Source organism: Lontra canadensis, unplaced genomic scaffold (genome assembly GCF_010015895.1).
Source record: "Lontra canadensis isolate GAN:19392208 unplaced genomic scaffold, GSC_riverotter_1.0 scaffold5, whole genome shotgun sequence".
NCBI classification, from domain to species: domain Eukaryota; kingdom Metazoa; phylum Chordata; class Mammalia; order Carnivora; family Mustelidae; genus Lontra; species Lontra canadensis.
Genome location: NW_022630999.1, coordinates 32,428,210 through 32,445,539, shown reverse-complemented (window position 1 = coordinate 32,445,539; position 17,330 = coordinate 32,428,210). Strand labels below are relative to the sequence as shown.

The window sequence follows — 17,330 nt, the reverse complement described above, 5'->3', positions numbered from 1 at the left end:
CAGAGAAAAAAAAGTTCCACAGCATTTCTCCAAAGGGAGGAGAAGTGCTTCCTACCACAGGCACCAGCGAGGTGGTACCGCACAGGCGGGAAGTAAGTTTTCCCGTCAGGCCTGCTCTCTTCTTGGATGAGGGGCCACCTGAGACCTGCGGCTCTCACCCTGGCAGGTTCAAGCAGTCCCTGAGGTCGGCATGCCATCCCCCAGCTCTCTCTCAGTGCTGAGAACTAAGAGCCACTCCCTAAGCCTCATCCCCAGTAAGCGGCAAGTCAGGATCAGAAGGCAGCGTGGTCTGATCCCACATGCCATGCTCTTGTCCCCTACCCCAGAAGTTCTTAAATTTGGGGGTCTCAGGACCCCTTTAGGTATTTTTCAAAAGCATGAGGACTCTTACTTCCGTTTATGTGGTTACAGCTATGACACTTAACATATTGGAAACAACTACTGAGGATTTTTTTTTAAGATTTTTTTTATTTATTTATTTGACAGACAGATCACAAGCAGGCAGAGAGGCAGGCAGAGAGAGAGGAGGAAGAGGCTCCCTGCTGAGCAGAGAGCCCGACGTGGGGCTCGATCCCAGGACTCTGAGATCATGACCCGAGCCGAAGACAGAGGCTTAACCCATTGAGCCACCCAGGCGCCCCGAGGATTTTTTTTTTTTTAATATACCTACTAATCCATTTAAAAATAACAATTTCTCGGGGCGCCTGGGTGGCTCAGTGGGTTAAGCCTCTGCCTTCGGCTCAGGTCATGATCCCAGGGTCCTGGGATCGAGCCCCGCATCCGGCTCTCTGCTCAGCAGGGAGCCTGCTTCCCTTCCTCTCTCTCTGCCTGCCTCTCTGCCTACTTGTGATCTCTCTCTGTCAAATAAATAAATAAATAATTAAAAAATAATAATAATAAAAAATAACAATTTCTCATTGCACGTTTATATAAATAGCAAAGTTCTGTGGAAAACAAACCAAAAGAAACTTAATTGAGAAGACGGACATTTTTACAAATGTGGTAGAAGGCAACTGGATTTTTCTTTTTAATTTTTAAAATTTTTTAATTTTTTATTAATATATAACGTATTATTAGCCTCAGGAGTACAGGTCTTTGAATCACCAGGTTTACACAGTTCACAGCACTCACCATAGCACATACTTTCCCCAACGTCCATAACCCTACCACCCTCTCCCTACCTCCCTCCCCCCAGCAACCCTCAGTTTGTTTTGTGACAATAAGAGTCTCTTATGGTTTGTCTCCCGCCCAATCCCATCTTGTTTCATTTATTCTTTTCCTACCCCCCAAGCCCCCACATTGCATCTCAACTTCCTCATATCAGGGAGATCATATGATAATTGTCTTTCTCTGATTAATTTATTTTGCTCAGGATAATACCCTCTGGTTCCATCCACATCATCGCAAATGGCAAGATTTCATTTCTTTTGATGGCTGCATAGTATTCCATTGTACATATATACCACTTCTTTATCCATTCATCTGTTGATGGACATCTAGGTTCTTTCCATTGTTTGGCTATTGTGGACATTGCTGCTATAAACATTTGGGTGCACGTGCCCCTTCAGATCACTACATTTGTATCTTTAGGGTAAATACCCAGTAGTGCAATTGCTGGGTCATGGGGTAGCTCTATTTTCGACTTTTTGAGGAACCTCCATGCTATTTTCCAGAGTGGTTGCCCCAGCTTGCATTCCCACCAACACTGTAGGAGGGTTCCCCTTTCTCCACATCCTCGCCAGCATCTGTCATTTCCTGACTTGTTAATTTTAGCCATTCTGACTGGTGTGAGGTGGTATCTCATTGTGGTTTTGATTTGTATTTCCCTGATGCCAAGTGATGTGGAGCACTTTTTCATGTGTCTGTTGGCCATCTGGATATCTTCTTTGAAGAAATGTCTGTTCATGTCCTCAGGCAACTGGATTTTTATAACCACTTTGGCATTCCCTGTGTCGTAACATGAGGTTTGGGTCAACTGCAAGCAGCAAATCTGGCTTCAGGTAGTCATGTAGTTGGAAAAGGGAGGAGGATTTTCATAGACCTTCCAAATAATTGTGAACATTCTTTGATATCACATGCGGTAGTTTCGTAAAGGCTAGTTGTTGTGTGAAACCCAAAGCCGCGTCAGTGGACTTTCTGTCCTATGTTACTTGAATGGGGCTTTCCCCCATGAATGATCGTGTGACAGTGTGCACTGGTCATTTGGAAGATACTGGTTCACTGAGTTATACCGAAATTTCCGAGGTTGGAACATTGCATCACACAATATCAAGAATGTCATAGCCAGTAATATCACCACAGACCCCCTCAGAAAAGCCTCCCAGGAAAGCGAGTCTGCTCAGTGTGGCAGTTACAAGTTTTCTAAACTTTGAATTTCACTTGGAAGCAAGCTTGAATTTTATCACTGCCAGTAAGTACTATTAGTGGTTTTCCTGGAAGTGACAGGCTTCCAGTATTTACTTTTGACACATTGTCAACAAAATACCCATCCCGGAGTGACCTGTTTGCTGGCCATTCTTCAAAGCAGAAATGTTTTATGGAAGAAAATTTTTAAAAAATGGCTAGTTGAGCTGGTAACTCCGTGACACCCAGCTTTTTCTCCAGAAAACCAAAGACGAAATGCTTTATGCATGTTTCCCATTTTGCCACACAGAACAGTAAAAAGATGTGTGTTCAAGGCTTGATATTCAGTGCAATTAATAATTTTTCACGGCTTCACAGAGGACATGCTTAAGTGAAACCGGCTTTTTTTTTTTTTTTCACCTGCATGTACTTAAAGGGGAAGAATAGTGCCCCCTGTTACCACGTGGTGCCACGGCTGCAACTCATACTGAGGTGCAGGCGACTTCGCTGACCCATGCAAATGGAAAACAATGTTTTAATTATTATCAAAAAAGCAGTTCTAGTCTCCCAGAGCCCTGAAAAAGTCTAGAGGAGCCCCAGTGGCCCGTAGACCACACCTTTTAAGAACCACCCAAGTAATTACACATGACCCCGCAAGCAATCCAGACCCCCGCTAGAGGTCAACACTAAGGTCCTGATTCAGAAGCAAGCCTGCAAAAGCTTACTGACAGCAGGGCAGAAGCAGACATGTCAGCCCCTGCCCCCCAAGGGAGGTGACACAAATTCAGTCTGCAAAAGTAGGCTGCCGTCAACTTCAGAAGAGTTCTGTTCTTGCTGGGCCATGAGCCTCATGGATTCAGGCTTGCCATTCCAGAAGAACTGAAACCTAAAACATCTCTTTGCTTGCATTTAAGGGAATGTTTATTAACATCAGACCTTCCTGATTCTGGAAACAAACCTGCAAGTCCACATCTTCCTGAGGGCTAAAGAGGAGAATGAGAACCTAGTGTCAGCAAACCATGCCCCCTCCATCCCCCGTCCCCTGCCATCCTCTCCTGCTTAAAATCCAGGAAATTTTGAAACTGATTTCATGTGAGGACTGTGAGCATGGATTTGTTGTCCCACCACTAACATCCCAAAGAGAGGAGAAGGGAAGGATGACATATCTCCCCCAGGCACCATTGTGGGAAGAGGGGATTTCTGCTGGGGTGTGGAGGCTGGGGACATGGGGGAAGCAGGCTCACAGTAGCCCCACATCCACAGCACTGATAGGAGGCTTGAAAGGGTTTGGGGCTTAACTATCAGGGTACCGGCTGAGACACAGCTCTGTGAGACTGTGTATCGCAGGGGGAGATGAGGAGAATGTGCTCCTTAAAGGAGGGGGTACAACCTGGCCTGGCACTGGTTAGCTCCAGAGGGTCAGAAGATGGGGGTCTGGGGCACAGCCAGAAGCTCAAATCTAGGGCAGTGGAGGTACGTGCTAGAGAAGGGGCAGAGCAGTGTAGGAAGTGACGAGCATGGAGGCATGGCAGGGACATACGTGCGCAGGGACATGGAGGAGTACGGGCCGTTCTGCCCACCCCAGCCTTTAGGAAAGCAAGGGAAGATGTGTCTGTCCAGCTGCGATCGGCCACAGCCAGCAATCCAAGCGTGGACTGTGTGCCAGGCACTGCCATGGTCAATTGTTTCCTTATGTGATCTCATTTAATCTTCCCAGGAATCGTACAAGGCAGGTATTGTTACTCTCATTTTGCAGAGGAGGTCACTGAGGCCCACGAAGGTTGAAGAATTTCTTGAGATCACACTCCCAGGAAGCAGCAGAGCATCGACATGAGCCCAGGGCAGTCCGACCCCAAGGCCCATCCTTTAGCCACTCCGCTACTCCCATGAGCAGATGCCTGGGTCCCCATGTGCTCTGTCCCGTGGCCTGGCTCATTGGTGATTTGCAGGAGGCAGTCATGTGTCTCCTTGGAACCTGCCACCTTCATTTCAGCAGGGAGAAGGCAAACCCGGCGCCCCTGCCATGACACTAGAGGTGCCTGTCTGGTTCCAACTGGGGCCATCCTGACAGCTGTGCCTTGTCTAATAATGCCAGCTGCTGCTTTCTTCACATACTTTCCACCTCCCCCCACCCACCCGCGCTGGGCAGGTTCCCTGGAGCACTTTAGAGAGCAACAGCCCAGCTCTGACTATATCCTTGCCTTTATCTGGCCCAAAGAGAGGGACAGAGATTGCCTGCAACCAGCTGGAGGGCAGCTGGCTCCGGGCAGAGCAGCACTTAGGAGTCTAGGCACAAGCCTTGGCGCAGAGAAGCCCTCAGCAGATGGCTTCAGTAGAGGATACTTCTAGGCTAGCAGGCAGTCACGGCCATCTGTGGGAGGGCCTGAGGGAAGCGGGAGCACAGGCCACAGGCTCAGAGAAGCCCTCTTCATGCAGTCACGTGTTCACTGAATTTATTGTGCCAGATAATGTCTCAGGAGCTGGGAGCACAGCAGCTAAGGTGACAGATGAGACCCCTGATGTCAGAAACTTAGAATGGGGGAGAAAGTAAGAAGGCTAATCAGGAAATTAGGCATTTCAGATAGGACGGAGAATAGTGTTTCCCAGGAAAAGGTGGTGGCGGTGGGACATGGGAAGCACAGAAAGAAAGAAACTGTTTTGAGAAAACCCAAATGTGGAAAGATCTGAAAGTCAAGAGACCAAGAAGACCAGTGATGGAGCAAATAGAATGGAAAGGAGACTGGTGTGTCCTGAAAACTTGAGAAGGATCTGCAGTTCCCGTAGGCTATGGTGAAGGCTGACTCCTTATCCCAGGAGAGATGAGGGAGCCAAGGAAGAATTTTAAGCAGGAAAGTGACACGATGTGGTTCTTATTTTAGAAATACTACTCTGGAACAAGAATAGAGAATAGACAGCATGGGGATCATTATCTGTTTTCCAATATTCATATGTATTACTGGATGGAGAGAGAGAGAGAGAGAGAGAGTGTGTGTGTGTGTGTGTGTTCAAAACACTGAAAACCAATGTGCTGAGCACTGCTCCAAGAGCTTTCCACAGAGACTCCTCATAATCACTTCAAGGTGGTGATCATGATAAGCCCCCCCTTTTACAGATGAAACGTAAGCTCAGAGAGGTTAAGTAACTTGTCCAGGGTCACACAGCTATTAGCACCTGGAGTCAGGATGTGAGCCTGGGCTGCCTGACTCCTGAGCTAGAGCCATGAACATCATCCCAGGCTCCTGGTGGAAACCCTGGCCATGAGTGGGGGCTCCTGGAAGGCAGCCACCCTTCTCCTTCATGATTCAGCAGGTCTGAGAGTTCTTACGTGACACCTGTCAGCGCCTCCAAGTTCCGAACAGAAAAGGGGAGCATCCATTCGACAGAGCTCTGTGTGGATTTTCATGTGAGGCAGGCGCGTCCTCGTGGGCTGGTGCCAGGACTAAAACAGAGTGTTTAAATGTAGAGCGACACAAAGGTTGACCTGCTAGAGAGGCTCTGATCATTCCAAGGCTGGCAGGGCAAGCGTGGCATCTTCTGAAAGCGTCCCTCCGGGCCTGGGCTGCAGGCTGCAGTCAACTTTGAGTTCAGAGTCTTCGCGAAGGGCTTTGCACAAAGAGAGCTTTCCCGCACAGCCACCTCTGTGTTTGTGAAGTGAAGCCTTTTGATTTCATGTCTTCTGCGCCGCCACACCAGGGTGCCAGGGACCTGGTGCCCTTAGAGCGGGTCCCACACGGGCCCCCCTCAGCCCTGCAGGGCCGCACACAGCTCTCCCTGCGGACTTTGGGGCTTTGCATCACACAGACAGTGTTTCCTGCGCCTCGACCGCTGCAAGCCAGCGTCCTGGGGTGCCACAGGGAGCAAACAGACATGGTCACGCCCCACTAATCACAGACTCACATGTGGAGGTCACAGCGAGCGGGGGGGCAACGCTGTGAAGAAAATGCACTGAGAGCTTGGACTGAGTAGCCTGTCATGTCCGCAGTGGGTGTGGGGATGATGTCGGGGAGGCAGTGCTGGAACTGAGCTCTGAGCAGCCGTTGGAGTTAACTAGTGGGGGATTGGGGGGACACATGTGTGACCAGACTTGCCCTCCAAAAGAAGCATGGAACATTCGGGGTCAGGGCTGAGGCCAAGGGATAGTTTGCTGTGGGGTGAACAGCAGAGGGAGGCAGGGGCTGGGTCGGTGAATCTCATGGGTCAGCTTGACTGGGCTGCGGTGCCCACGTGTTGCCCAGAAGGTATTTTGTAGGTGCAGTTAAGTAAAGGAGCTTACCCAGAGTAACGTGGATGTAGGCTTCATATAATCCGTAGAAGGCCTTAAAAACGAGAAATTGGAGTTTTCTGTAGAAGGGGGAATTCTGCCTGAAGATCGTAACACAGAAGTCCTACTTGAGTTTCTGACTTGCTGTCCCTTCTTCCTTAGAGTAAATTCTGTCTTGCGGTGCCCAGGTGGCTGTGTCGGTTGGGCAGCCAACTCTTGCTTTCGGCTCAGGTCATGATCTCAGGGTCCTGGGACTGAGCCCACGTTGGTTTCCACACTCAGCAGGGAGTCTGCGTGAGAATTCTCTCCCTCTGCCCCTCTCTGCATGCATGTGTGTGCGCGCGCTCTCCCTCTCAAATATTTTTTAAAAATTTTAAAAAACAAATTCTCTCTCCTTCTGTATATATATTCATATGTGTGTTTCATGTCTGTGTATCTCTCCTATTGGTCTGTTTCTCTAGAGAACCCTGACTGACCTAGGACAGGCAACAGACAGCCTGGAAGGATTTGGGCAGGATTCGGGTAGTCCTACTCTAGCAAGCAGTGGAAGCCAGGGAAGGGTTTTTAGCAGGGAGCAAGACCAATCCAGTCGGCATTGGCAGAGCACTGATCAAAGCCAGGTTGGAACCCAGGGGACTGGCATGGCTGCCCAGAGGTTCCAGAAGCTTCTGTGTCATGTTGCCTACCCTTTGGGGACCCCCGAGCCTCCCCATCTCTGATGAGCATGCTGTCAGCCTCCCTGATTTCCAGTGGTGGTTTTATGTGTTCATTCAACTTTCAGCAAACGCCCGCATCCACAAAGCGTGGCCTGCCTTACAGATGGATGTGGGCCAGCCACAGAGCATCTTTGATGCCACTGTAGGCAGCCCTTCTCTTCATTCATTCAGTCATTCATTCAGCAAATACTTGAGGTCCTACTGTGTGCTAAGCCCTAGACTCTACTCTGGGGATGCAGCAGGAAACAGAAACGGCCCAGATCCCTGCTGCGTTTATCTTCTGTTCTAGCAGAAGTGAGAGAGTAAGTTCGGTGATAGAGTGATTCCTCTCAGGACAGAGATGGCCAAAGGTGACAATAAGAAGCTTCAGGGGGAGAGTTGAAATAGCGTGGGTTTGGCTTCTTGGACGGCACAGCCCAGTGGCCCTGAGTTTCCATCCTGGCTCCTGGGCTCACTCCTCCCTTCTCAGAGCCTCCGTGTCCTCGTCAACAAAATGGACAAAACACCCAGCAAAATATCTAGAGGATTAAATAACATACCAGAGTCTCTGAATCCCACAGCACTAGGCTGTGCACCTGTTTTTTCTGTGTTGTTATTTTCCTTGTCACTATGTTTCCTTGTCTGTGAGGTTAAGTAACTTGCTTCCGATGTGCTTGTCACGGGGCCTTCTGTAAACATCCCAGCAGGGAGATTTGGGGTTGTGGTGTCTTTTTCTGGGTTTCCTCTTAGATGCCTCGAGTTTGCTAAGTAGCTGTAACAAACAAACAAGAATGAGAGAATGAGCAGCATGGGAGAGGGTGAGCCGTCACTACCAGCCCGAGGCTAGACCCCTTCAAGTGGCTCCCTCGTGATTAATTAGCCTGCCTCCAGCAGAGATGCTCCCTGGACCAGTGCCTCAGCACCAGCCCTGCTCATTCACCCAGCTCCTCCCTCCTTCCCTCCCTCCTTTTTTCCCTCCCTTGTGCCACACTGTCCACAAAACACTCCCTGAAGGCAGGTGGCCCCGCATGACCCCAGAATCCCGCCCCTCCCACCGCGGAGAAGGCTGGGAGCTCTTCACGCGTCTGCTTCTTGCCACCACGGTTGACCCACAGGACCGGTGTCCGCACAGGATGTGAATGCCCCGCCACCCGTCCCTCAGTGCAGAGCAGAAGGGTGAACGCAGGGCAAGCCCTGTGTGACGCCAGCCCCCTGCACCTGTCTGTGGCCGCGCCCTGCCCCGGGAACAGACACCCCTCCCAGGCTGCAGTGTGTGATCCGCCCGTCCCCCTTAACCTGCCAGCCCGGCCACCCAGGCTTCTTTCTCTGCCTCGACAGCACCCAAGCCCAGGGCCTTCCACAGGCCTCACTCTTGCCCAACTGTCCCTCCTCCCCAGCCGTTCGAAGCACCCCGCCTCAGCAGCGTCTCCATTCCAGAACTTTGCTTCTTTCCTTCATAGCATGCATCAGTTTGTAATTTCTATCGCATTCTGTGCATGTCCTTAATCTCTCTCTCTCTCTCTATCTCCCCCAGTCTTTCTCTCCTCCCTGCTCCCTCCCAGCCCCTCCCCCTCCCTTTCCACATTCGATTTTCAAATGCCAGGAAATCAGGCATCACGCCTGTCTTCTCCACCAGTATGTACACTGCCCAGCACACTGCAGTTGCCCAAGAAATATTTCTGCCTGATTACATGAATGCGTCCACGAATACATGTCTCTTAGCTCCTCTGCCTGTGGGTATGATCTAAGTGTATGTGGCTGAATTTTAGGCCAAAGCTCCCTGAAGGCAGAAATGGGCTCTGGTTCATCTTTGTATCTACCTCCCTCATCTGGCATTGCTCTCGGCACATGATAGATACACCCCGAAGGATGAAGGACCATAATCCAGCATGCCATGGCCACCTCAGACCTTATGGGGTCCTGCCAGTGCTCTGGCCCTTGAGGATTCCCAGGGGCCAGCCCTGGAAGTAAAGTAACTTGGCCCTAATTTAAGGGAACACCCATTCCAACTTGTCCTTAAAGCTAAGCCTGGGTTGGCCATTGACAAGCTGACTCCCATCCTGTCTCAACCCATGTCATCCCATTCAACCATTTGGCGGTGGGTCTGCTGGGTGTCAGGCAGTGTGCCAGCACCTCGTGACTCAAAATACAGCTTGCAGACCAGCAGTTCCCACCCTCACCTGGGAGCCTGTTGGAAATGCAGACTCTCCAACCCGGTGCAGACTGCTAGGTTAGAATCTACCTTTTAGCAAGATCCCAGGTGATGGGTACCCATGTTAAAGTCTGAGAAGCACTGGCCTAGAGAGAAAGACAGAGGATCTGCCTCCTTGGAGCTCAAGGCAGCCATCGTAACCCATCTTAAAGATTTTGTCATTTTCTCCCAAGAGCAACAGGAAGCCCAGGGAGAAGGAATTTACAGCAAGGATGGGATTGAATGAATTGGCCCATGTCCCCTCTTGAGGGTAGTCATGACTTTCATAATACATGATCAAAACAAGACTTCCTTCTCTTGTCCTCAAGCACACTTGAGTGTCCTAGGAGGTGACCTCATCCTAGGTGAGCAGGTCAGTGCAGGACCCTGAAGTCCAGACAGGTCTAGGCACAGCCTTTGCCTGTCCAGGAGGAGTCTCTGTCTGTTGGTCTGTCTCAGGTCTGAACCATGGTCCCCGCCCACAGGCAGTCATCCTGCTGGAAACCACAGCATAGTGCTCCAGGAACGTGCTCTTTCTCCTCAGCTTCCTGGTGCAACCCTGAATTAGGGTTCTCAGCAGGAATTGTGGCTCAGCTCTCCCATGCCCTCCAGTAGCTAAGTAAAGGCCACAGGGAACTGTGGTGAGATGACAGTCAGAGACCTGGGTTCAAATCCTGGCTCATCCATTCATTCACCGTGTGAACTTGGACAAGTGTTTTAACATCCCTGAAATTGTTTCCTCAACTGTGAAGCCTTGCCACGTGAGAGTATTATGAGGTTTGGGTACAGAGTGAGTGCTTTATGTATTCAGGAAATGTTTATTGGACACCTACTGTATGCTAGTTATGTACACACTCGGGGAGTGGGGGGAGGTCCACCACTGGACAGTTTTAGGCAACAGCCCTACCATCACAGAAGAGAGTGGACCAGTGGGAAAGAGTGTCATTTGTTGAATAATCACACAAATCAATATTAAGTGACAAATGTAGTATGTGCTTTGAGATGGGGGGCAGGGGAGCAAAGGAGCTATGAGAGAGTAAAACAGAGGCCCGACCTCACCCAGAAAGTCAGAGGAGGAATGTCGGTGAAATGGCCACGTGTGCAGCATCTCTGGACCAGGTGTCACTGTGTGCCTCTCTTGCAGATACCTGGAAGGAAACCACTTAACAGCCGTGCCCAGGGAGCTGTCTGCCCTCCGACACCTGACACTTATGTAAGGAGCCTGGCATGGGGGGCGGGGGGAACATGGACTGTTCTCTCCTGAGGAGGCTCAGGAAACTCTTGTGGAGGGTAAAGGAGGATGGTCTGCGGGCCTCGAGGCATTTCTGCGCTTTCTCCCAGGGTGGAGCAGAGAGAGGCAGCTGGCAGGCGTGAGCCAGTCTGACGTGCCAGGCCTTACCAGGGAGAACTACACACACAAATACCAGAGCCTGGCATCACTGACCATCCATATCACCTTTCCCCTGGGCTTAGGGACAGGTGGGGGAGCCTCTGACTTTCTGGGGCCCCAGTTGAATCAGGAGACTCCTCAGTCTCCAGGTTCTCGCAAGCTGTGGCTGCACTGAGGTTTGCCAAGAGCTTAAATGAGCATTTCTTCTTCCTCCTCTAGTTGCCTAGAAAATGTTACAAGTAGATGGTTCAAACTGACGTTCCTTCAGGTGGCAGCTCCTACGGCTCCAAGTCTGCCAAGATCCAGGAAAAACTCCCAAATAAGGAGCAGGGCTGCAGGACATGGGTGGGGCCCAGGAAGCTTCGTGGTCCATGAGCTTTGTCCCTTGACAGCCTCACTGCCTTGCCAGGAGGGGACCCATAAGGGCACAAAATAATTCTTTGGGGCCAGTGGAAGATTACCCTGGCTGCTCAGGGTTCAGGGAGCCAGTCCACCAGGGGAAAAGGAATGTTCTTTCAGAATGAATCACTGTTACCTTGGGAAAGTGTGGCTACTGAAGAAAGGTGGAAGAAAGCCACCTGTCACCTCCTTCAGCCTGGCTTCCTATATATCCCCCAGATGAGCCTCTAGATGAGATTTCTACTCCTCAGTCCTGTGGCATTTGGGGCCAGGTCATTCTTGCTTGTGGGGCTGTGGACACTGTGGGACATTGAGCAGCATCTCGGGGCCTCTCCCCATGAGATGCCAGTAATGTCCCTCCCCAAGTGACAACCAAAAATGTCTCCAGACATTGCCACATGTCCCTGAGGAAGCAAACGTACCCTGAGTCGAGAACCCAGCTGATTAATTTGTTTGTTCAGTACTCATGCTCCAAACCACCCTCAAGCTATTAATTCAGAAGATCTGACTTATAAACCAGAGTGTCTGGACATGGCACCCAGGCCTCGGAGGGTGTAAGCACTCTCCAGGGGACTCTAATGCACAGCTGCTTTTGAAAACCACTGCTTGGAATAGTTATCCCTGCCAAGAAGCTGGAGATTGTACTTGGCAGAGATGTGGGAGGATGACATGGAAGGATAGACTTGGAATTGGTTGACAAGGTAAATGGATGGTTGGACGAATGGACACAAATGCTTGAATGAGTGATTGAATAAATGTTGAATGAAAAAACTGGACAAATGGGTGGATAGGTGAGTAGACGGGTGAGGGGATGGATGGAGGAACGTAATGATCGATGGGTGGATGGATGGATGGATGGATGGACGGACAGCAGGCACACACGGATGTGCGAAAGTTGGGAATGAACCCCTGGAGATGCAACTAACAGTCAAGTGTGGCCCTTCTGTTTTCCTCTTCCTAGTGACCTGAGCAACAACAGCATTGGCGTGCTGACGAACTACACCTTCAGTAACCTGTCTCACCTCTCCACACTGTGAGTACAGGGGGTGCTGTGTCTAACATGGGCCTGGCAGTAAGCGGCGTGTGGCCATCCTCTCTCCCTGCCCCCTCCGGCCGGTGTTCTCTGCTCTGGTGGTCCTCAGGGCCGTGGCTGCCCTCACATAGTGCAAGCCTTAATCATCAGAAGGAAAGAGAAGTAGGTCAGAACCCTACTGTCTGGGCGGTAAGAGAGGAACTAAGACCTGATTATTTCTGCAGAACACCCTCTTTGGAATACCTTCTGGGGTTTGTGAATTTTCCTTCCCAGTGGAAGGTTTCCTGTCACAATTAAATTTTGCTCAGATCCATTTATTTCCTATTAGCTCGGCACAAGGGGAGCACTGACCATTTGACTGTAGAGGGAGGCAATGGCAAAGCTGGTTAGGAGGCCAGCCTACTGTGGAACACGAGAGGAAGTTTGGGAAACAAAGCCAGTGAACTTTCTGGAGCAGTGGAGAGCATTTCTCTTCCTTTTACTGTTGGGATGTTTTTTGTCAGTATCTTAAAACTGAAGTAGAGAAAGAAAGCATTTGCCTTGACTGGTTCACAGCATGGATGGTACACCCATAAGCAGCTGAGAATAGCAGTGGCCAAGAGCACCCCGTGTCTCCTTCCACAGGATCCTGAGCTACAACCGGCTGCGGTGCCTCCCTATCCACGCCTTCGACGGGCTGCGGTCTCTCCGGGTGCTGTGAGTACCCCAGAACCCAACTCCCGCTGGGCTTCACCAAGTCACAGAGGGCAGTACTGAGTGCTCCTATCCCCCCGCCAACATGTCCCCAGCCCAGCGCTCCTGCGGGCTCAATGGGGTGGGGAGTGCAGGGGGGCAGCCCACTACCGCCCATGGACCAGGAGCAAATCACAAACACCCAGAGTTTCTACTGCTTTTTGTGCCCAGTGAGATCAGCAGCACCTCTCTAGGGAGGATTAGCACATGCAGGCGTATTCTGCACCCCAGTAGAGCCCAGCGTGTGGCCTGTGGCCACTGTGCTGATGAACATTCCGCTGCTGGTCCCCCTGGCTTCCGAGGGCCAGCGTAAGCCTGTGAACCTCTGCGAGGAGTGTCAGGGCTCACAACTAGAAGCCCAGAGACCTGGTTCAGCTCACAGACAGCGATGAGTTAGCCATTGTAGAGTTAGTGGACTCACAGAGCATCCTTTCAAAAGAACAAAGTTTTAGTAATTTACTAAGAATTAAACATCAGAGGGCTTCTCATACAAATCCTCATTTCTAATCTCTCTTAGAAAATGGAGAAGCGTGGCCATTGCAGGGCTTCCCATCTACATTCCTACGAGGCCAAGCAGCCCTGCCCCTTTAGGTGGGGCTCCAGAGTCTGCAGCCTCCACACCTGCCCCCCCCCCCATAACCATTATGACATCTGCCTCACCCCGTCCTACCCAGGGTAGAGGGCAGCTGACTGAGGTGGGTGAGCTCCTAGCAAAGACAAGACGGCCACAGAATCTACCTCTTTCCAAGCGTGGCTCTGCCCCTCCCTAGCCATGTGTCTTCCATAAAATACAGGTGGTAATTACCCCATACAGTTTTACAAGGATTAAATGAGATAATGTATATACAGCCTTTAGCATAGCTCTGGTCCGTGGTAAACACTATAAATAGTCACTTGTTACTATTGGTACTTGTATTACTTTACAAGAGCAGGAATGGTGCCTCACTGTGCCACCCCCATCCTGGGGCCCTATTGTCTATCACCTCATCTTTGTGCCTTGTCATCTTGCATATTTTGTTGGCAAAGGAAGATCCTTTGAATGATGTTCCCATGAGGACAGAAAGGCCACTCCTCATGGCCATTGCCTCATATAGCCCTTTGCAACAGTGCTGTGAGATTGAGGGGATTGTGCCCATTTTAAAGATGGGAAAACTGAGGTCCGAGTTGTAACTGGCCCAGAATCCAGCCATCAGGAAGCTACAGCATCCAGCCCCCTGACTCAGAGCCTTGGGACCCTTTCAGGATCCACTAGCAATCAGCAAACAGCACCCAGTGAGCCCGTCCATTCCAGAGCCTCCAGGCTGATGTGATTTATTGGAGCCCACAAAACACTGGTGTCAGCGACAACTCCCGCCACATGTCATCTGCGCTGTTATTAAAAATCAATTCTCTCGGGGCAAAGAAGTGCCCGCGCTGACAGCGTGCAATCTGTTATTGTCACTTATTTATTATCTGCCTTCTCTGGGGAGTTTAAGAATGGAAACATCAGCAGAACCATTTCCCTGTTTCTAGTTGAATACAGTGGAAGATGGGCTTCTCTCATTGGCAGGGACTGGGGTGGACCTCCTGCCCCCTCCGACGTCCCACCATCCCTCCCCAATCCCAAGCTATTGTTTCCCACCCTGGTCTTCCAGTTCTCTGCATGGGTTTGCTGCCAAATTCGAGTGGTTCCAGTGCGGCAACCCAGCACAGGAAAGGGAGGGAGGCTGAGAATGCTTGCCTGTCCATTTGTCTAGTCTCCCAGGGTGGCCGCGTGAATATCACTGGGGTTTCCTGCTCTCTGGGCACCTCGTCTGTCTCACTCCAGACTGCTCTCATTTGTTCATCGGGAGCGCATAGCAAAATACCACATACTTCTGCTTGTTTCTTGAATTAAGAATTAGTAGGCTTATGGCATCATCATTTTAGAATCATGGGATCTCATAGATAATAAGTGGTCTTAGAGGCCCTCTAAGACCATCTGCAACCATCTGCCTCAGTGGGGAGCAACCATTTTCTGCATAAAGGCCAATTCAGGAAAAATAAAAATGTTTATGGACGACATTTCTTTTATGATATTTATCTCCTTTCCCTCAGTAATTGCACAGCTAGGAATTTATGCTAAGGAATAATACAGTATGAGGGAAAGATTCTCTGCTTTAAGATCTTGGTTGCTCTGTTATTTTTAACCTACATTTTATATAGTACCCACAAGCGCCACAGTGGGGAAATGTTTAAGGAAAAGCATAACGCAGGCGACCAGTGAAGGGTAATTATTAAAAGAGGTAAAGATGAAAACAAGGTAGCAGCGTGGGAAAGTGTTTACCACATAGCCTTATGTGGAAAAGTGAACCTAATTGGTATATATGTTACAATTATAACTTGCCTACCTTTCTCCTTATAAAGAAGGACTATAAGGGAACATAGCAAATGAAAAAAGAAATCATTGATCACTATTCGCTAATATGAAGTTGTTTCTGTAATAAAAGAAGGCAGAGTTAAAGATGAATGAATATAGTAGGATATTCACAATTTAGAGGGTTGGGGGAAAAGGTAGGTTTTTGTGAAATCAGGAGTTGTAATAGCTACAACTACATTTGAGCATTTATGTCTTTTCTCATTTCTAAATGGTTTCATTACTTTGATGAAAATTTCAGAAATGACCAGAGATCCACGGCTGCTGGCAGTTTGGGGTAGGGGAAAAGAATGAGCATTAGGTTTAGCCAAAGACAAGGGCCAAAAAGTATTCTAGAAAGATGTGAGAATTTTAGAGTGAGAGGGTGTGTGTGTGTGTGTGTGTGTGTGTGTGTTATGGTGGGTGGATACGAATACATTTCTGAGACAGGAGAGTTGTCAGGGAACCCTGAGTACAAAACGCTGGGTGAAAATTTGCTTTTCCTCGTTTGCTCCTAATCTAAAAATAGCTAGAAGAGAACATCCTCATGGACATTCTCATTCTTCTTCAGGGATCTGCGTGTTCCCTGATCTTTGCCCCACACTGAGCCACATGCCTTGTGTGCGTGTGTGTGGTCCCAACCATCAGTGCCCAGCCCCAGCTGCAGGAGGGCCACCTGGAATCAGTTAGCTCTGCTCATGAGGGAGGGAGTAGGATTATCAGTCATCATCCTCAGTATTTTTAGCCCCTCGTCCCTGAAGGAAGATGGTGCTTGCTATTTATGTGCACCGGGCTGTTCATCCCCGTTCTACCAATGGGATGGGTCCTCCCTATAGCATCTTGCAAAGGGCTCCACTGCCCTTTGCTTGATTACCTTTAGAGACCAGGAGCTTGCTCCCTTCCCAGATAACCCCACTCCGTTAAGTTAGTTAGTTAGTTAGTTAGTTAAGAGGGAGAGAGAGAATCTTAAACAGACTCCACACCCATCGCAGAGCCAGACACAGGACATGATCTCGAGACCCTGAGATCATGACCTGAGCTGAAATCAAGAGTTGGGCGCTTAACCAACTGTGCCACCCAGGCATCCCAACCCCATTCCATTTTTTTTTAAAGATTTTCTTTATTTATTTGAGAGAAAGAGTGAGAGGACTCAAGCTGGGAGACAGGCAGAGGGAGTAGGAGAAGCAAGCGCCCCCAAAAGCATGGAGACTAAGTCAGGGCTCCATCTCCATACCCTGGGATCATGTCCTGAGCCTAAGGCAGATGCTTAACAACTGAGCCACCCAAGTGCTCCAATCCTACTCCATTTTTGACTGGCTACTGAACATTAGACAATTCTGGGGAGCCAAAAGGTGACTCCTTATGACCTCTAAACCCTGGTTCTGGTTTGGCCCTCTGGTGCTACCAAAAAAATAAAATTAATTTAGAATTTTAGAAATGGGAAGTGACTCTCAGAAATTATTCTAACCTGAGGCTTTCAGTTAAGTATCTGACTTCAGCTCAGGGCATGATCTCAGGGTCCTAGGATCAGGCCTCACATCAGACTCCTACTCAGCGGGGAGTCTGGGAAGGGGAGTCTGTTGCCCCGCTTCTCCTCCCCCTGCTCATTCTCTCTCCCCCCCAACCCAAATAAATAAAATCTTTAAAAAATTATCCTATCCAAACCTCTTGTTTATAAGATAAGAAGACAGATTCAGAAAGGCTTAGTGACTTGTCCACATTCACTTATTTATCCTTTCCTAAATGCCCACTATTAGTTAAATACTGTGCTAGACATCAGAGAGGAAAATAATGAAACACAATTCCCATCCCCAGAGAGCTCACGGTCTAGAAGAGGAAACAGACAAGTAGATAACCTCCTGCCACACGTGGTGGTACCTGGGAGGGAGCCACAGGACTACACGGGAGAGGC

The 17,330-nt window shown here is 49.6% G+C and overlaps 1 protein-coding gene across 1 annotated transcript in view; it reads left to right on the top strand.

Moving 5' to 3' along the window:
- The window catches only part of SLIT3 (slit guidance ligand 3), a 582,494-nt gene that overhangs the window by 521,418 nt on the left and 43,746 nt on the right, over nucleotides 1–17,330 (top strand). Inside the window, exons 21-23 of the mRNA XM_032851770.1 lie at nucleotides 10,635–10,703; nucleotides 12,241–12,312; nucleotides 12,937–13,008. Coding sequence (XP_032707661.1) covers nucleotides 10,635–10,703; nucleotides 12,241–12,312; nucleotides 12,937–13,008 — 213 coding nt within the window. The remainder of the gene's footprint in view (nucleotides 1–10,634; nucleotides 10,704–12,240; nucleotides 12,313–12,936; nucleotides 13,009–17,330) is intronic.